A 20,892-nucleotide genomic window follows, 5' to 3' on the forward strand; every position below is an offset into this window, starting at 1 on the left:
AGGTTTACTTGGTGAGATTTTATAAATCTTACTTGTTAGTCCCAATTACCATCCCCCCATAATGGTATACAATGTGTCAAGGGACAAGGGATTAGAACACAACCAGTTGGACGAGATTGAGTAGTCTACAGAGGATGCTCGAGGAGCTCATGGACTTGGTTCTCTAGTTTTTGGATTCCATTTTAGCCGAACTACGTGAGCAACTTTGTGTTTAGCTTAGTTTTACTTATGTCTATACTTATGAAATTTTGTCTCAAATACTATGTTTTGATTACAGACTTGTTAGATAACTTTTGGACATGTAAATATTTATGAGAATACGTTGTGTTTTGGAATTTAGCATTCTGGTACATTAGGTATTTCTAAAATATATAAAATTATCGGTTGCGAATACTGTATGTTGTTATATGCATTTTAGGTGCATTGCATTTGCATCTTTAACTCATATACAAGAGTATATGACCTTATGTTACATGTCCGACGCTTCAATCTCTATCAAATCCTAAGCAGAGTTTGGGAACGTTATATAAAATGCTTACATAATATAATTTGATTTAGAATTAAATTTTAAAATTTAAATATTTCAAATCAAATCTTACCATTAAAGTGACGTAAATAATGTGCTCTACACACTAGTTTTGAGAATAGAATAACTCAAGAAATTAGTATAGGAAAAAACATCCAAACTAATCTGCCTCGTTCGCAAAATTTCATTTTTGTTGCAACAATTTTAACTTTCGGGTAAATGAACATAGAACAAGTATGCGATTGTTTCCTGACATAAATTTAGAACCAAAGCAAAACACTTATTAAAAGGAAAATATTAGTCAACAAAGAGATTCACATAAAACTACCTCACAAAGCACGGCGTGATATTTTAGATTACAAACCTCTTTTTTTATTATTATGAAGCAAATATGATCTACCACATGCCCCATCACTTTGTGGGGTAGTTTTTGTGAATCTATGTGGATGCAGCAGTTCCCTTATTAGAAAAGATTATAACCACTGAAATTCAGCAAGATGCTATATATGAGGAAACGTAATCTTAACCTTTGTACATTTGGGAAGAAGAGACGGCATTTGAACAGAAGATTGATAGATTCTTTTCATGAATATTTGGGAAAAAGGTGTCGCTAATTAACATCAAGCATCAACACAGATAATAAAAGAAAAGGCCATGACTGAAACAAACTCAGAAAAGCCAAATTCATGGCACTTTAATTTACAGTAGTATTGTCAGCACAAAATATATCTAGTAACCAAAACCATATATTCAATTGGGCTTTTAGTAGAGCAGCAAAAGACATGCCTGCGCCTCTTCCTATTTTACAAGCCGCAAAAATGACAGCAAGCTTTTATTTATTCTACGTGTGCGATATTCCATGGGAGAAAAGAATCATATACTGAAAAGCTTTGAATGCTCGTTGCTATCTGTAGTTCCTCTAAGTGCTAATGAAGAAACCCGATTTTCAATGGCTAAGCCTTTTGAAACAAACAATTGAATGGGGGGGTGCTTACAACAATAATTATTCACAGGTTTCTATGGTCGCAACCTCCATCCACGCTCAGCAAGTGCTTCGTTCACCCGCCTTGCTGCTTCTGCGGTGTCATTAAGAGGTGGATAGCTCCAAGTCTCTGACATCTGAAAATTAAACAAGACACCAAGCTATATATAATCGCTTTATGGGAAATAAATCCCAAAACTTCATCAACAATCAGATAGACAAACAAAATGTCGTCTCTATTTTGATAAACATGGTGGAGAAATTACGAATGAGGGCAATAACCCCAAGAAAGTTTCCAGAAAACATCCTATCAAATATCTAAAGAAAAAAAAATAAAAATATGAAACAAAGTGAAGAAAAGAAAGAAGAAGAAATAGGAGATAATAGCAGTCAATTTTGTGGTCCGCTGGTCATTAGAAAAACATTAAAATGAAAATCTGCTTGATAAAGTGATGACAACTTAGCCTTTTATGACCTGGATTTCTTATTTTTCCTTTTATTGATTGTTCATATTTAAACATGAGACAAACACCAACTCTTAACCAGCAGAATTAAAACGCAGGTGCACTAGCTATGAGTTGAATTTGAAGGAAAACATTGCATGAAAATAGGGTGTAAGGCAAAAACAAGAGAGAAGAGTCGCCTCAAAACAGAAATCTGCTATCATAACTCTCCAAAATCCAGCTTATAGTATTTCAGCATTCTTAACTCTTACCCTAACCCCCCAACCTCTATCAGCCAGTGTGCTTCAGTTAGAATTTATTGATAATCAGCAGGAGGGAAGCATCATTTTACAATAATCTTGATCCCCACACCCATAGAGTAACAGAATTAGAAAAGATATTCACTTACATCCTCAGATCCTGTAAATGGCCGAACCACTCCTCGTTCCCTCAAAGACTTGTGGAATTCTGATAATTTCCATGTACAACGCTCAGCTCCCATAACATATACAGGCTTCCTGCAAAACATAATTTATACATATAAACTTATAAGAGTTACATCTTTGAAACCAGAAAGCAATTCAAAATGTACTATATTTACAATAACAGATGTAAGCCTTCACAAGCATACCCAGTGCTGCAAGCCTCACTTATCAGACTGACTGAATCTGCCGTCACAACAAAAGCATCAGCCCAAGCTAGATGCCCCATCTGCGGGTTTGGTTCTGAAGAAAGCCACACATAAGCCGTGGTTTAATCACTTAGTCTTCATAAAATTAAAATTCAAATCAATTCTTACCCAGACCATCCCAGATGTAAACTTTTGGATTATTACCAAGTTCCTTTGCTATGATGTAAGATACCTGTTGATGGGACACCAAAGAAATGATGAGTGCTATGCAATATAAAACATTTGTTAGAAACATGGTGTCTGCATGAGTACCTTTTCAGGAGTCCTATCCGAAAAAGATATTCTGACACTCCCACAGCTTGCAAGAACACTGAGCAGACAGGTTGTTAACTGCCTCGCAAGATCCACACCATATCGACAGTTGCCTATATAAGTAATTGAGATTAAGATACATTTTAAACATGTATCCTAAATACTACATCCACATTGAGAAATATCAACAACAAATAAGTGATGACAAAGAACATTACCCCAACTCTCAGCAAGAATCAAACAATGATCAAAAGCTTAAAAAAGGAAGACTTGACAAATTATCTAACTCTCATAAATTTTGTTACAGTAACAGGTCATTACTAGTCAGTTTAGGAATTGAGGAACAGATATGTAACTTCCACAGAATGTGTTACAGCCCCTTCAATTTAAAAAGAATATATTCCAGCCCTTGATGGCTGGAAAACATTATCCGAAAAAGCACTCAACGCCACACCAGCATTATCAATATTCACTATATGCATTTGTTTGTCTAAAAAAAAAAACTCTAAAGAACCATAAGCAATAACACCCTGGATGCCGATACACTTGACAGATGCCTGAATGCTTGCAACCTGTAATACCTCATATTGAGTATAGGAAGGTGGTACATGAGATCCCATATTGCTTAGGAGGACTTTATCATGATTTCAAGGGGTTTTAATAGTAACCTTGACTGTTATTCTAAAGTATAAGTCCAGATGTAGCTTGGACCTTCGTTCAATCATTATAGATGGTATAAAAGAAAATCATAATCAGAAGTGTGGGACTTGAGTCATGCCACCTATGATGGAATGGCTTGACAATGACTTTAGAGATTTAAGGGGGGAGATTGTAATGTCCCATATTAAGTAGAGAAAGGCGGTGCATGAGATCCCACAATGTTTGGAAGGAAGAAGTTTTTGCTTTTAAAATGATTTCAAGGGGCTTCAATTGTATAACTTTGACTAGTTCTTTTGGAGTAGGGGCCCGAATGTGACTTGGACTTCCTTGATTTGTTACACAACCCACCAGTACTAATGAACAAAATGCAATCAAACCCCAAGAAACAAAAACAACGCTTCAAAGTCTTGCAAAATAAGTATATGAAACTTTAGACCCATCTACAGGCATATCAAGCATTGACTCCAACCAAGTAAAATCACTACCAAAGTAACATTGTGTGCTATCACTAAAGGGCTGCTATAAAAAGTGACTACATAACCAAACACACTGATCAGCTTTTTGCAAAATTTCACTACTTGAATGGTAGGTGATCAGACCTCACGTAACAAAAAATAAAAATTCAAAAAAAAAAAAAAAAAAAAAAGATTGACATGCATGCACACATGTATAGACATCTTGAGTTCCATTCTCCATGAGTTATCCCAGATTACCTGAGACAGTTTTTTTTTTTTTTTTTTTTTTATACATAAGATGATTTTATTAATAAGCACAATGGCACAACCCAAGTACACAGGTATTATACATGAGACATACCTAGCCGAAAGAAAAAAAAAAAAAAAGGATCACACGAGACAGTTTTTTTTTTTTGATAAGTAAACAAATTGCATTACTCCGAGAATAGGCCTAGCCCAGTATATACAAGAGACAACCTTGCTGGTAGGGTGCAAGGAAAACAAGAAAATCATAAAGGGCCATGCCATTGAAATCAACAGCATTGGACCAAGTACATAACGTGCTAAAAAATAAAGCTATAAGTTCTTCTAGCAATCTTTCCTTGTCCTCAAACATCCGCGCATTAAGTATTGGAGGGGTACATCAGATATCAGCAGTTTGGAAGATGATTCCAATGTGTATCATGTGGTGGCCAAAGCTACCACCACAGTCTATGGCATGACCCAACCCAACTTTACTCTACCCAGCACCCCATCCCATAAAGCATGTGCTATGTCACAGTGTAACAAGAGATGATCTACCGACTCGCCCCTTCCCCTACACATACAACGCCAATCTGCTATTAATAATTCTCCGCTTCCTCAAATTATCAGTTGTGAGAATCTTGCATGTCCACACAAAGAAAGCTACTTTGGGGGGCGCCTTGTATCCTCCTCCAAGGGAACTAAATGTTGGGGTCTTGGGTAAGAGAATTATAAAATGAGCAAACTGAAAAAGCACCTTTCCCGACGGGTACCCACCACAATCCATCGCTTGGCTTCACAGAGTACAGAAGACTATAAAAATCAGCAAAAATGTTCATCTCCCAATCTTGCACAGCCCTACTAAAACTGATATTCCAATGAAGTTGCTCACCAGATATTCCCATAACCTCCGCTATTGAAGCCTCTTTGATGCTGGCAATTTGGAATAATGAGGGAAATGCATCTTGTAGAGCAGTATCTCAGCACCAAATATCTTTCTAGAATTTAATCCTGGATCCATTGCCCATCAGAAGACGAGAGTGACAAAGAAAGACCATCCATCCTCTTCTAATATGTTTCCACAACCCCACTCCATCAACTCCTCTAACTTCTTTCGTGCACCATCCCCCCCATATATTGCCACGTTTGCACTCAATCACCCCTCTCCACAAGGCTTCCGGTTCCTTATTGTATCTCCAAAACCATTTGCCAAGTAACGCTCGATTGAAAGTCCTCACATTTCTAATACCCAGACCACCATTGGATATTGGGCAACAAACCATTTCCCACTTGACCAGATGAAATTTAAACTTCTCCCCCAAACCACCCCACAGTAAGTCACGTTGGAGTTTCTTAATCCGGCTTGACACACTTGCAGGTATAGGAAAAAGTGAGAAAAAGTAAGTAGGTAAGTTAAGAGAGTATATTCTTTATCAAAGTAAGCCTACCACCTTTCGACAGGTTCATTCTCTTCTAACACGCTAATCTCTTCTCTATTTTCTCAATCACTGGCTCCCAAATAGCAGGCGTCCTTGCACCAAACCCCAACGAAGACCTAGGTACTTCAAAGGTAGAGAGGCAACCTTACAACACAACGCATGAGCCAGTTGCCTTGCATTAGACACCACACCGACTAGCACCAATTCGGACTTATCAAAATTCACTTTTAAACCAAACACTGCTTCAAAACACAGAAGCAACGCCTTCAAAGCCCGCACCTGATTCCGATCTGGATCACAAAATACAAGCGTATCATCTGCAAACAATAAATGAAATATGTTAATGATGCCCCTATCCAGGGTTCCAACCGAAAATCCTTCCACAAAGCCATGATGGGTCAATGCCAAAATCACCTTGCCTAATCCCACCATCACAATAACAAATAGTAAGGGCAACAATGGATCACCTTGTCTTAGGCCTCGCGAATTATGAAAGAAACCCGTTGGGCTACCATTTATCAACACAGAGAATTTAGCCATTGATATACACCACCGGATCCATAACCGCCACCTCTCACCAAAACCACATCTCCCAAGAAGATAGAGAAGGAAATCTCAGTTAACATGATCGTATGCCTTCTCCATGTCTAACTTGCATATGATCCTTGTTGAGCCTGCCTTAATTCTACTGTCCAGACATTCATTGGCAATAAGGACCGCATCAAGTATTTGCCTACCTTTAACAAAAGTATTTTGGGGCTTGGTGATGATCTTCTCCACCATCTCACTAAGTCGGTTGGCTAGCACTTTGGAAATGATCTTGTAAACAGCTCCCACTAAGCTAATAGGACGATACTCCGTTATCTCGTTAGCCCCCACCTTCTTTGGGATCAATGCAAGGAAAGTAGTATTTAAGCTTTTCTCAAATTTTCCAGCCACAGAGATCTTGAAACACCTTCATGGAATCATGACATCTTCCTTTACAACATCCCAACAATCTTGGAAGAAACCCATAGAGAAGCCATCCGGACCCCGCGCCTTGTTTTTAGCCATTTTCCGCACTACCTCCGCCACCTCCTCTTCCTCAAAAGTTGTCTCCAACCGAGAGACATCACTCGTTCCAATGGCGTCGAATACCAGGCCATTAAGGGACCACCGCCAACACATCGGTTCAGCTAGGAGTTGCCCATAGAATCCAACTATGTGATCCTGAATAACTCGGTCTTCTCTAAACTCAACACCGTCGATCTTCAGCATCTCAATGTTATTGTTCCTCCTGTGAGAATTAGCAACTCGAAAGAATTTGGTGCTTCGGTCTCCTTCCCTGAGCCACAAGGCTCTTGATTTTTGTCGCCAAGAAATCTCTTCTAGCCAGATAATTCTCTCAAGCACCTCACCCAACAAAGACTTTCGAGCTACTTCATCTTGGGTAAGGGATCTAGCCTCTTGGATCCTCTCAATTTCCTGGATCTCCTTCAACTTACCCTTCTTGTTTGCCCCTAGATCACCAAAAGATTGCACATTCCATAGTTTCAGATCTCTTTTTACTGCTTACAATTTACCTACAAGGACAAGACTAGGGGAACCTGAAAGTTGAAACTGATACGAAGACCACCACTGTCTTACTCTTTCAATGAAGCCTTTAGATTTTAACCACATATTTTTTAATTTAAAGTACCTTCGACCACCTTGAATACCACCACAATCAAGCAAGATAGGCCAATGGTCTGAGCTAATACGAGGCAAACGCTTTTGCCAAATGTCTGGAAAGTGGCTCTCCCACACATGAGAAATGAGAAAGCAATCCAACCGGGACCAAGTTTGGTTATTAGCCCATGTGGCGAAAGCCCCAGCTGTAACATACGGGTCTAAATTTAGGGTTAAAACTAGTATTTTACTTATTCATTTATTGGTATTTTAATTTCTTTATATTATTTATTTATTTTAGATTTTTTTTGTGATAACAGATAGATCGATTTAGTGATTCCTTTCTTTTTTTTTAAAAAAAAAAAAAAAAAAAAAAAAAAAAACTTCGAATATTCTATCCACTTAGTCCCCATGCTAGTTTCGGTTTCCAGAGTTTGAGCAACTCCAAGTCAAACCTTTCAAACTCTCTCAGAAACGGTATCCACGTGAGAATAGGTTCCTAAAGTTTAGGCAATTTCAAAATTCAACCAATCCCTCCACGTCGCTTCCTCCCATCGCCTATAAAAAGACCCTCAAGCCTCTATGATTCACACAGTGTTATATCAAGAGAAACAACATTCCCGCTTAAACCTTACCTCTGCCCAACCATCGTCGTCCACCCCGAGACGTCGGAGCCCTACCCACGGCGCCAAAAAACGCCGGCCAACTCAACCCCGTCGAAACCACCCCCTCAGGTAAGCCCCTGCCGCCGCACGCCACCTCCCTCCCTTTCAGTTGTTTGAGTTTCAAACCCATATCTCTCTAAACTCTCACTGTTTCTCTCTCTCTCCCTCTCTCGGTGTCGCACCACCATAGGGACCCCCCCAGTCTCGTCGCCGGTCGCTTCTAGCCACCTGGAGCCGCCGACGCACTCTGCTCTCCCTCGGTGAGCATCGCGCAGCCCTCTCTCTCCCGTAAGCCTCTGTTTTTACGTCTGCTTCTTTTGTTTTATTTTCTTTTCTTTCTCGTTTCTTTTCTTTTTCTTTCTTTTCCTTCTTTCTTCTTGTTTTATCCCGTGTGCTTCAGTTCCCAAAAAGCCTTTTTAATTCGGTAATTCCATGCATGCCTTTTGACCGTGAGGATGTAATTCCCTGAGCCTCGACTTCTTGGGGCCTTAAGTCAGTCAGATAGTATTTTCTTTAAGTGGTTAATCTCTGGGTCGATAGAAACTGGTTTACAATTTAAAAAAAAAAAAGGATAGTATATTTTTCAGAAATACATTACCTTTACATGGGCTTTATCTAATTGAACAATTATCAGCATTTAGACACAAGTTTTATAAAAGATTTTTAAAGGATTTCAAAGCATTTGTTGGAGTCTATTAGTAGTTAAAGTCCTTATACGTATTTAATTACGTAGAGTATTACGACACGTTTTGCTAGGAAGTTATTAACGTCTAGAATCTCGTTTAGGTAACGCGCTACAAGTTGGAAATCAGGAAGCAGCGCTAAGAGGTAAATAGTATGATCATATTAATAAATGCGTATTGTGAATATTATTATTATGTATAAAAAAAAAAATGTGATGTGCTTATGATTGCTAACTACGCTACACTAAGAGGCAAGTCAAGGTTAGTTTACTTTTCAATCTTGATGAAATATGAGATTATACTTGAGTGAATGAATTTATTGTTGATTGATTTAATGTTACTAAATTCACATGAAAGACATGAAATGTTGAAGTAGTAGTTCAAAGTCAAGTATGCCATGTAATAGTCAGATTATGCAAGCCATGTCCATGAAATGCTTAGATTATATATATGCCATGTTTGTGTAATACTTAAACCATGTATGCCATGTTCAAGTAATACCTGGATCATGTATGCCTTGGATCGTCTTAAAGCATTCATAGCATGTTATGTAATATCACGTTATACTATGCCATGCTAAATCATACAAGAGTATGCCATGCTAAATCATACGAGAATATGCCACGTACAAAGATATGCCATGCTAAATCATACAAGAATATGTCATGTACAAGAATATGCCATGCCATGTCATGTTACGCTATACCATGTACAAGATTATGCCATGTTAGAGATGTTCATGAAGCAAATCCCATGCATTAAGAAAGATAAGAAATGTAACGGTACCACGGACTCAAGCGTGGTTAACCACAAGTTTAGTGAAACACGGACTCAAGCGTGTTTCACTTCATGATATGCAAGTTTAGTGAAACACGGACTCAAGCGTGTTTCACTCCATGTTATGCAAGTTAAGTGAAACACGGACTCAAGCGTGTTTCACTCCATGTTAATACAAGATAACTAGGACGTTATGCATTCACAATGACATGTTTTGATTATATATGCTTCCGCTTATGTTAATAATGAAAATGTGTGCCATGTAAATCTGTGATGATATATGTATGTAAAGTCTTCCAGAAGATCATGTTACGTATTTGATTGAAATCCATGAAGTTGTATGCACGTTCGTAAGGGTATCCTAGAGATGAATTGTATGTTAGGCAAGGACTATATTTTACGATACGATGTACTACTTACTGAGTATTCAACTCATTATTTTTGTGTGTTTCTTGTTTCTTCCATGTTTGATTCTCGCAGATGATGTCTATGATGATGAAGAGCGGAATGGCCAGGAGTAGATCTAGTACCAAGACTTAGGAATGAATAAGTGATTTTATCACCAGAATTAGATTTCTTTTATGTCATGCATAGGATTAGTTATGTTTCTTTATATTTCGTTCAGTTTCCAAAACAATCATGTTCAGTTCCGTTTTAACGTTTTGATGAATTTCAATAAATGAGGTAATTCAGGATATGAATCTCTCTACCGGGCATTATGTTTTAAATGTTGGTAATATCTCTATCCTACGGGAATGGGGTGTTACACCAGCTAGTGGCAAATCTACCAAATTCAAATCCGAGATGCACTCAGAGAACTCTATCATAGCTGGCCGCCCTCTTCTATTACCGGAAGACTCGGAAATCTAGTGACATCAAAATCTCCCCCTATACACCATGGGAGGTTCCACAAACTATGAATTTCGGCCAGTTCTTAGATTTGGACCGTAAACGCCTGCAAAAGCTCATAAAAAGTTATCTGACACTCTTAAAAGAGCATGCTACCGCGTACCTCCCTATGAACTCCTCCATTGTCTCCACCACCCGTCAATCCCACATCACTGCCACTCCTCCTGACGCCCCATTAGAAGCCATATAAACCCAACCCACATGAGCTCCACTCCACAAACTTCTCACAATTCCCCTATTGATCAGCTTCAACTTAGTCACCTGTAAACACACAATGTCAACCTTCCACTCACGAAGCAAGTTTCTTATCCGAAGATGTTTATTGGCCTCGTTGAGCCCGCGGACATTCCACGACACAATTTTGAGCTTCATGGAGAAAAGGCTAGCCCCTTCCCTTTTGACCTGCCCCTACTAGAGCTACACTCAGTGTTCAGCGACCATGTCAACCTTTTAAGCTCCTGCTGTTATTTTGAAGCATTCTTCCAATGCTGTTGGTGCCCTGCTTTGATGGCTGTGAGCAAGGCCATAAACTGATCTTTGTACCCTTCACATTCCACTCCCACAATTTTCTGTATTTATTTTACCTTATCAAAAACCCAGTCCGAGACTCCTGACTGGGAGGGAAACAGAAAATTCAAAGGGGTCGGATCCACCTCCTTGCTAAACCCTAGCAAATCTCAGGTCTCCTCCACCACCGAGATTTCAGTCATACCTAAAAGATCACTCAAGGCCAGTACATGTTCTTCATCTGATGCCACCCCTTCAACAAAATCATATAGGGACAAACCCATCTCGGAGTCCGAAAGCTCCCCATCCCTCACGTCCACCTCAGGGTCCACACGAAAACCCCCAGAGCGGTTCGCCGGAGTCCCCCTCCCCTTCCCTTGTCGGCATTGTCTGGCACTCAAGCGGCAGAGAAAACCCTCCCACTCGACTTGCAGAGTCCATCGCAGCAACAATCCCTTCATTCCGAGCACCCCAGACCTGCGGGCCGTCGTCGGAGAGTGCCACTGTCATCATCAGCAATTTCTATTGACCCCCCAACAGCTCCTCCTGCGGCGACGGCAGACACAACATGGTCTCTAGTAGTTGCACACCAGATGCAAAGACAGGTGAAGCCCTAGGGCTTTCTTGTGTAAACTGGGCCCTGTGGTGAGGCCCATCCGCAAGGCCTTTTCTACCCATGCCTTCAGTAGAAGGGTCCAAGGGCTGTGAGCCCATAGGCATCCCTTTTGGCCCAGCCTTCCTCCAAACAGATCCCATGTTTCTATTACTCTGGTCGGCCAACCCTTCACACTGGGCTGAAGAGATTTCAAGGGCAAGCCTGGCCCCTCATTCTCAATTTCCCTACAAATACCTTTATCCTTATTACACCCGACCATTCCCCTCAACTCCGCAAGCTCCTTTTGCAAATGCCATACTTGGCTCTGCAAGTCATCCATCAACTAGCGCACATCCCTCTCCACCTCCTTACCACCATCTGCAAATCGTACACCTTGGGGAGCTCAAGGCATACGTCTGTCAAAGGTCCAGTCCCCATCTCACTCCCCATACGGTGCAAGTGCCTCCTTGTATGACCACACCATCTCCGTCTAAGGCCTCACCTGAGAACCGACAGTAGGAGCACCCCTTACTCTCCTCTCCTGCAATAGCTCCCCCAATGCCTCCTTTAGCCTTTTCCATCCTCTCCCCCCCTCCCTTTCTGGAATGATGAAGTTTCTCCTTCCCCCCTCCCCATATTTTGCCACCCTCACAAAACGACCTCTACTGTTGGAACATCTCTGTGCAAGGTAACTACAGTAACCCTCTCTGATGGAGCTGTAAAACTCCTCCCCACTGAAGCAGACCTCTAGCGCCTTGACCAACCACTGCACAGTTCTATGTTCCACCAGAAGTTCTTGCTTCCTACTCCACCCCCTCTATTATACAAAATAATCCACCTTCATTGCTAAGAGTGAATACTTTCGATTCTAAAGAATCCGATCAGAAACAACTCAAAATTGCACTACCAAGATCATCTGTTTCAACAGGGAAAAGTATTGCAAAGTGTACATAGAGAAAATTTTAATAGGTGGGGTCATGTATCCAGGGTTTACTCCCCAATATTGGCCGCTTTGGTGAGGTTTCACATCATAAAAAATGTCATTTGTTTTACCATCCCTTAAGTTTCAACAGAGTTTGGTTCAGACAATCCCTCAGTTGGATCATTTGTTCTCCATGTACCCATCAGGCTGAGTGGCTCTTAATGATCAACAAATCCAAAATTTGCTTGTTATATGGTTTAAAAAAAAAAGATGAAACTCAACATCATATGGATGGAACAGTTCTCAATCTTCCAATCAACTTGACATTTGACAAGAATTATGCACGATGAAACAAGATCCTACTGTGCCTGACAAATTATACATCATACAGCAACAATTATAGTTGTGTAAATGATATTCAATTATAAAACCCTGCAGTTAGATGCTGCCTCATATCGCATAAATACATGTACATAGAAATTAATACTAACACACAAAGATGCACATATTTTACAGAAAAATATAATAAAAAATACGTGGTAAAAAACATATATATATATATATAATTATACATATTAAATAAATGGTCTATAACACAGTACATGGAAATACTCAATGTATCAGGTATTTCTTTACAGAGAAACCAGGTCTCAAATTTATCAAATGAATTGGGCATTGCAAAATACATCTGGAAACTTTGATTGTAAGTTGAAAAACTATTGTGAAGTACGTTCTTGTTTATCTCATATTAAGCCCTTTCTTTAATCCAACATAAGTTGTAACCAAGTAAATATCTAAAGTAAAATGAAACCTTAGCCATAAAGTAAAAACATAGCTTTCTTTCCCTTGAAAAAGCATTTGGAGAAATAAGGTGCCTCTAAAGGCAGTATTTTTCTACTTATAAAAAAAAAGGCAGTATTTTTCTACTTATAAAAAAAAAAAGGCAGTATTTTTCTCTTGAACAGCGTCTTTGGACAAGATTTTGACCCTAGATAACTTATGGAATCGCCGGGTGATTGCTGTGGACTGGTGTTGTATGTGCAGAAAGAATGGCAAGATTGTGGATCGTCTGCTACAACATTGTGAAGTTGCCATGGAGTTATGGGAAGATATCTTCAAAAGATTGGAGCTAGCCTGAGCTATGCCTACTACTGTGGTCGAGCTTCTGGCCCGTAGCAAGGAACAAAATGATCGAAATTTTGAAGATAGGGAGCTCTCACTGGAGGACATTAGATTGTTCTTTGTTAATACTTTATTCCTATGGGCTAAAGCAATTGATTTCAATGGCCTAGATTTTCATATTTTCTTGTTTCTATATCTTCCTCCTAACTAGGTGTTACCTCTTGTATATTCGTTGTGTACTTGGGCTATGCCTATTCTTATTAATATAATATTTTACTTATAAAAAAAAAGCAATGGGAAAAGCTAAAGATGCGTCACCAAAAAAAAAATGTTTCGACATAATCTTCAAGAGATACTTTACAATGAGATTGTCAACTTTCACTAAGGTTACTCGTCAGTAGTTGATTACACTCGAAAGTTGTGAGCAAACTATCGAGCGTGGGTTAATTGAATGTGAACGGAAGGCAGAGTTGCTCGACTCAATAGTGGACTAAGATCTCAAAATCCAAATAAGGTGTCTACTATGCAATTTTCTGATCACCAAGAAGCTATTCATATGACCATAATCTGGAAACAATCATTAAGTTCTTGAAATCTGACAATAAAGTGAGGAAGCTGCAATATTTAAGCCTCAATAGAAAGCAGAACATCAAAGGCAACAAACTATACTAAACAGTCAAAGTTAAAAGGGGAGAGAGAGAGAGGCTTAAACAGGATGTTGAAATGCCTATATAGCAATAGGTGGATTCAAACACAAGCTTAAAAGATAAAGAGAGAAGCTTACGATGTAAAGAATGCACATGAATTGCTTAAGAAGGAAAGGAAAGGCAAGCTTTTGATGTAAAAAATGCCAATATCCATATCTTATAGGTTAAAAGTTAAAGATGTGTCCATTTTCCGATTCCCTATGGGAGTTTCTAACTGATTGGAAAAGTTGCAGCGAGACTTCTTGTGGGGAGGTATGGTAGAGGTGCTTAAGCCACAGCCATATCTTGTAAGGTGGACCACAATATGTTCTCTGATTGAAGAAGGTGGATTGAGGGTTAGAAAGTTGATTCTCTTTAATCGAGCTTTGTCGGGGAAATGACTAAGGCATTAGGACAATGAAAGAGAGTTTCTAGAGGGTGCTAGTGGACACACAAGAAGCTTGAGTGGTGGCTGGTGTTCACATAAGGTAAATGGATCTTATGGAGTTGGTCTTTGGAAAAACATTAGAAGGGGTTGGGGGGACCTCTCCCTTTTTACTAGTTTTGTTATGTGCGACGGGGCCCAAGATCCGTTTTTGGCGTGATGTCTAGCATGGTGACCAATCTCCGAAAGGTGCCCTCCTAGAGTTACTCACAATCGCTCACTCTAAGGATGTTTTTGTGTCAGATCACTATCAACTTTCAAAGGGTTCTTTTTCAGTGGTGTGTAAATTTTATCAAGGAGGTGGATCTATTCACTTAGTTCTTTGATGGGTGCCATTCAAGTTGAGTGGGACACAGCAATAAGATAAAATGGTTTTGAGGCCTATCAAAGAAAGGAGTGTTCGAAGTAGAATCATTTTATAATGTGTGGTGTGCTTATGTTAGGGCCTCTTGCCCTTGGAAGCTTATTTGGAGGAATAAGGCACCCCTAGAGCGAACTTCTTCACTTGGACAATGACTTTAGGGAAGAGTCTTACACTGGAAAGTGTGAAGAAGCAGGGGCATTGTCGTGATTCATCAATGTAGCATGTGCAAGAAGAATGGGGAGACCATGCTTGTTCTTTATGGCATATGGCTTTTGTAGGGATAGAATGTGTTATGCCTCTAGAGTGATGGATCTTCTAGCATGTTGGGAAGGGCAGTTTGCTAGCCATCAGTGCCCATTATTTTGGAAGATGATCCCGTCTATCTTACTATGGAGCATTTGGAGAGAGTGATCATATCTTCGAAGAATGCGAATAATCTGTGTCAGAGCTCAAGTCTTTTTTCCTTAATATACTCTTTAACATGGTGCAGTGTTTTTCCATTTCTTCTTATCAAAATTTTCTAGGACTTACCCCCCCCCCCCCCTCCCCTCCCCTCCTTTACCCAGTTAGGTGAATATCTGATATACTTTGTATTTACACTATCAGTAATGATAACTTTGGTGGCAATTAATTTCACCTTGATATGGCTGCATTCTCCCAAGTATCCCTGTACCAAATATTGGAGACCTTGACCACTATGCCAAGTCCATATGAGTAACTGAATATGCAAAATCAAGGCTTCCAACTATTTGGGAATGTAACATCTCTGTTAACTGCTACCAAAAGACTAACATTCAAGAACAGTGATCTAACCCAACATGAAGTTGATGTAGAAATACAGCGTACATAGTGAGCACACACTACACAAAGAAAATACTTGAAATGTAACAAACATGAAAGAACCAAGTATAATAGAAGGTTTACGTGTAGGTCCTCCAACGTTGACCACTAGCAGGGGTTTGGGTAAAGGTGCAAAGTCATCATGCCATGCGCTGGCTGCACTACGAAGAGCAGCAGAATCTATTTGATGAAGAGCTCCCACGGTGAGGACCTGAATTCAAAGTTCTTAGCATAGACTAACAGCACAGTAATGATGAGGCTAGTACTACATCAAGGCCAATGTTTCTAACTTTCTCAAATAAAGCAAACTTTTGCACATCCTGTATAGTCATTGATACGTACCACGTGCCTATGAGGAGGTTCGCGTGGAGTTATCCACCTACGAAGAAAATGAGGAATCTGCTGCTGTGCATGAGGAGTCAAAGGATAATAATCATGTTGAGGGGTAATCACTAAGTCAAACCTATTCAAATTTGTCCTTGGATGTTGTATCTGCCACACAAAATCCAAAATGAATGGCAAAATCAGAAATCTAAATATCTCAACATATCTTCGGGTACTCAATCAAATCCTTGCCCACAACAATTAGCTAAAGAAACACAAATTTCAATGAAACTAGCAGTGAATGTTAAGGCTACAAGTAAGAAAATATTAAACATTAGACTACAAAGAAAATTAATTGGCTCGAAATGTTCTGAATAGTATCATGTTAATTCTTAAAAAAAAGGTATATTGTTAGGATGCAATCTGAAATTACTGCAGCCCAAAAAGGGAAAAAAAAAATTTGATTGGCACCGGGTGTCCTCGGGTAATTCAAGGGGAAAATCCCCCAGTCTGATGGCCCCTAGAAATTGTTTGCACCCAAGGGAATTTGACCCTTAGACCTAGGGGGAGCATACCCCCAAGCCCAAGGCCTTTACCACTTGAGCCAACCGCTAGGATTCAAAGTTAAGAGCAATAGAAATTAAGAGCAAAAGAAAGACTCTAGAAGCAAATAGAACGTGACTACAAGGAAATATGGTAGAGGTAAAAAATGAAAATTTTCCTAGTAAACCTAGAGTAGGAAATGATAACTGCTCCACAAACAAAAGGGGCTCGAGGGGCATCATGGTGCCAACAAGCACTTCAAGAGTCCATGTTCCTCCACATACAAGTTAGCAAGTCTTGGAACCAAAGGGAAAGAAGTGTACCCTTTCTCAAGTAACTTAACTTCTTCCTTAATTGCATTTAAAAGCCTTCATTACTTAATAAAATCCAAAAGATACTCTCCAACAACAAAAAAAAAAAAAAATCAATAAACCATCTTTGTTTTATAGGTTTAGGCAATAAAGCATCTTAATGTTAAGCAACCAAGACAAAAGAAGCAATTCTTCCACAAGTGCAAAATAATATGAAAATGAGATACCATAAACAAACCTGAACGACAAAAACATTTTGTGATGCTAAACGTTTTATGGAACTTGCAATAGATATTGTATCTCTGCCAGAAGCAACCACCAACAAAGGTCCATCCCTGAAGAAAATATAAATTTGAGATCAATCCCGTATGCAGCATTGAGTTACAATAGCATAAACTTTCATCCTAACCCGCACCAGCAAATGCTACGTTTCAGGTCTTAAAATTAAAGGAGCTGGATTTGTTTGATAAATTTGCATTTTATTTGAAGGATTGAATCAGACACACATGCACGTATATATTTAGATGTTTTTCTGTGCGCGAGGTGACATATGTTTCCTTTCAAACATGCAATACATGTCACTCCTTTTGTTCTCTTTTCATATCTTTATTTGCTTATATTGTTAAGACACATTCACATGTGTGTTCAAGACATTCCAGACCTCACAAGATAAATTCAAACTTCTATGCAACTTATTAATCTTATGCCAAAACACTTGGCTAGTGCAAGTTGAGAAGGTTAAAATATTGCATATTTTGGTATATGGTATCTCTTTGCCAATGATATATCTTGGCCTCCTTTTGAGACCTTGGATGCCCCATTCAAGGCCAAATCTATTTGAAATCGTGGGATCTAGAAGATGGAACACTGTTCGGTTGGATGGAATAAGATGTAATTGTCTAAAGGTCGCAAGATCACTCTAATCAAGAGTACTCTTTTCAATTTGCCTACATTTTCTCATCCACGTTTCCGATTCCCATTAGTATGGCCAATTGAATACAGAAGCTACGAGACTTTTTATGGAGTGGGTGAAGAGTTCAAATTTCACCTAACAAACTAGGTAAATGTCTCAGCCTTTGATTGGCTGATGTGCATCTTGATGCCATGTATCCACCAATCAAAAAGACTGACATCTGGCTTCCTGTTAGTTTTCCAAAGGAAAAGTGATGATTGTACCAAATGGTGAGTTTCTTGGTATTCATGTATCAATTTTGCAAAAGTTGAAAATTTAAGCCTCGAATTGCAAAAAGGGGAAAACTCATGTACTCATTTTGCAATTAACTTTTTTTATATCTTTTTGTTTCAAATCAGGCGTCCTCCTATAAACGTCTTACGTACTTGGACTATGCCTTTTGGGTTTACTAATGACAAAATTTTCTATGAAATGAAAAAAAAAAAATGCATGTTACCAAACTAGACTTGGTTGATCTAAATGCAACAGTTGCATTTTATGAACTTGTAAGGCCCACTGAATTCCATGAATAAGAGGGAAACTAGGCTATAAGTAGCTGTTTGTTATTGCTATAGGGGCTGCTCACTTTTATTTGGTTTGCCTTCACTATTGCTCCTACAAGTTGACCTAAAAGTGGGGGTAGGATTAAACAAGTTGTGTTATGAACATGAGAAAAAACACTCTAACTTGAGGACGAGTGTCAAGAAAGGTCAGCCCTTCCACTATAAGAGATTGTAATGCTAGTATGCCCAATCTATGCAGGGTAGCCTACCTGCCAAATCAAAAGTTTGTTAATTTTTTTCTTTTGGTGAGTAATAAAAGTTTCAATAGAAAGCATTAAAGAACAATCCAAGTACACATGATGTATACAATGATACAATCCCCCATCAGACTTTAAAGGAAAGAAAATGCAATCCCCCCATAGACAAACAGGAGACATAACATAAGGATTGGATAAAATGATATGTAGGAGCATGTGATAGGTAGTGCTCTATCTTGACTTTATAATTTAATATTTATTACTTAGCACACGGTATGTGATAGGTAGTGATGAAGGTCTAACAAAATAAAGACAGTCTCATTATTCCTACATGTCAGTAGCATTCCCTTGAGACTTCCATGGGTGTATCTATAAAGTAATAAAGCATAATGTTGTATACCCATGTTTGTATGAAATATTACTTCTGACAAGCACATGCAGGGGAACAAACCTCAAATCAGGACCCAATTGCAAGACCAAAGCACCAAATATCACTAAGGCAGAAACTTTTTGATCTATAAACAGGAATGAATCTCATTATTTTGGGTAAACCAAAAGCTACTTTAATTTAATATCAGCAACATATTTATCAAGGTAGTAAAATACTATACTATAATAATGAATAATAAATCTATGAAAGCTAAAATAACCTTTTTAATTTTCTATGCTATAAAAACATTGCAAGCAAACCAGAGATAATAGCTTCTGAGTTAAATGCATTTTCATATATAATTGGCAAGATAAGATATCTTCAGCTAAAACAAATAATCAGTGCCAATGCATGTTTCTTCTTTCCAAAGTGCCTACACATACAAACACGTTGCATGCATAGTCTCACACTTTAAAAGGTTTTGTCCCTCCAACACTGAAAATTAAGCAAAAGGTTATTAACACCGGCATCTTGTAAAGAAATGTCAAAGAAGAACCTACTTTTCGAAAGTGTCACGAGCCATGCCCACAATGTGCTTCACATCAGCTTCTAAAACAGATGCCAAGCCTAGGCCGTGGCCGCCATTTTCTGAAGGTAGAGGAGTAAGTTTCTTCCTGCGCGACGTCAATAAAATTATCTGCTTTATGAGATAATATAATATCTTGTGAAACGAGACTGGCAACCAGTGAAGCCACTCATTTATTCCTCCTCTTGGCCTCGTAACCCTCTGCATATGAAGCTCCAGAACATAAATATAGATTGAATCAAATTCCAAAATTCTGTATATTTCTATGCATATAAATATACTGAATAAAACGCCAAAAGACACTACTTCAGCACTTCTAGCTACTATATGATCATGATCTATAAGCTCTAGATTAGTGATATTTAATCAAATCTATTCCGGGACCTTTCAATGTTAAGAACGCTCGAAATTGTTAATTCAAGGTTTAAAGAATTTTGTAGAACTGAAGGAAATAACTAACGTATAAGGCATGCTTGTCTGCGAGGCCAAGGGCGCGAACCAAGCCCAAGCTCTGATTCTCGGAGGACGGGGAGCCGTTACCGATGACGACGGCTCGGCGGATGAAGGCGCCGAGGAAGCCGACTTCGAAGATATCAGGAACACCGCGGGAGGTTGGGCTCGGAGGCTCTGGAAGCCGTATCGGCTTCATTTCGCTTACCGTCTGTACGGAGTATAAACCCTAACACGAAGCGCACCAATCCAATAGGGACGAGAGAGAGAAAAGTCGAAGGAGAGTGAAGGAATAGATGGGAGAAGGGATGGGATCAGATCGCAGGTAAAGGGGCCGAGGAAACTAACTGCTTTGTTTGAACTCACTTTTGCACTCTCTGGGGAAAAGCAAATAATTTCTCAGAAAGAAGTTCCTCCCGTCGTCTTCTTTCTCTCTTGTTTTTTTTCCCCTTCTTCAGGTCGTTTTGACAATTCAGCCCCTCTAGGAGGAGATGGTGTAGGCTCAGACGTAAACTCAACAGGAATACGATATAAAATTAAAAGATTTTGAGTATGATATTATCAAGTTTAGGTAAAAACGGATTAATCCGTTAAAATATAATTTATAAATAAGTCAACTTATTTAATATGAAATCAATTCGTTTTGATCTATTTATAATTTATTTTAAAATTAAAATTTTATTATTATTAAATTATAATATTAATATTTCTCAACATGCTTATATTTTAATTTTTTTTATTAT

At 38.9% G+C, this 20,892-nt stretch overlaps 1 protein-coding gene across 1 annotated transcript; it reads right to left on the minus strand.

Moving 5' to 3' along the window:
• Window positions 1-1,185: 1,185 nt before the first annotated feature.
• LOC121241278 (mitochondrial fission protein ELM1) lies at window positions 1,186-20,636 on the minus strand. Its single transcript, XM_041138981.1, has 10 exons — window positions 20,160-20,636; window positions 19,674-19,900; window positions 17,270-17,366; window positions 16,196-16,345; window positions 15,938-16,064; window positions 2,895-3,007; window positions 2,751-2,814; window positions 2,583-2,676; window positions 2,361-2,469; window positions 1,186-1,645 (listed from the first exon to the last, which is right to left on the minus strand). Exons 1-10 carry the CDS (start codon window positions 20,346-20,348, stop codon window positions 1,544-1,546), a joined length of 1,272 nt encoding a protein of 423 aa, XP_040994915.1. The 5' UTR covers window positions 20,349-20,636; the 3' UTR covers window positions 1,186-1,543.
• Window positions 20,637-20,892: the final 256 nt, after the last annotated feature.

Source organism: Juglans microcarpa x Juglans regia, chromosome 7S (assembly GCF_004785595.1).
Source record: "Juglans microcarpa x Juglans regia isolate MS1-56 chromosome 7S, Jm3101_v1.0, whole genome shotgun sequence".
Taxonomy (NCBI): Eukaryota; Viridiplantae; Streptophyta; class Magnoliopsida; order Fagales; family Juglandaceae; genus Juglans; species Juglans microcarpa x Juglans regia.

What these genes read in the sequence shown, in the direction of transcription:
- LOC121241278 (XM_041138981.1), bottom strand. Translation starts at nt 20,348, where the DNA reads ATGAAGCCGATACGGCTTCCAGAGCCTCCGAGCCCAACCTCCCGCGGT. An exon ending in CAACGTTGGAGGACCTACAC is followed by an intron (nt 3,008 to 15,937) that starts GTAAACCTTCTA and finishes TTACTTATATAG; the next exon opens with GCAACTGTCGATATGGTGTG. An exon ending in TTACATCTGGGATGGTCTGG is followed by an intron (nt 2,677 to 2,750) that starts GTAAGAATTGAT and finishes GGCTTTCTTCAG; the next exon opens with AACCAAACCCGCAGATGGGG.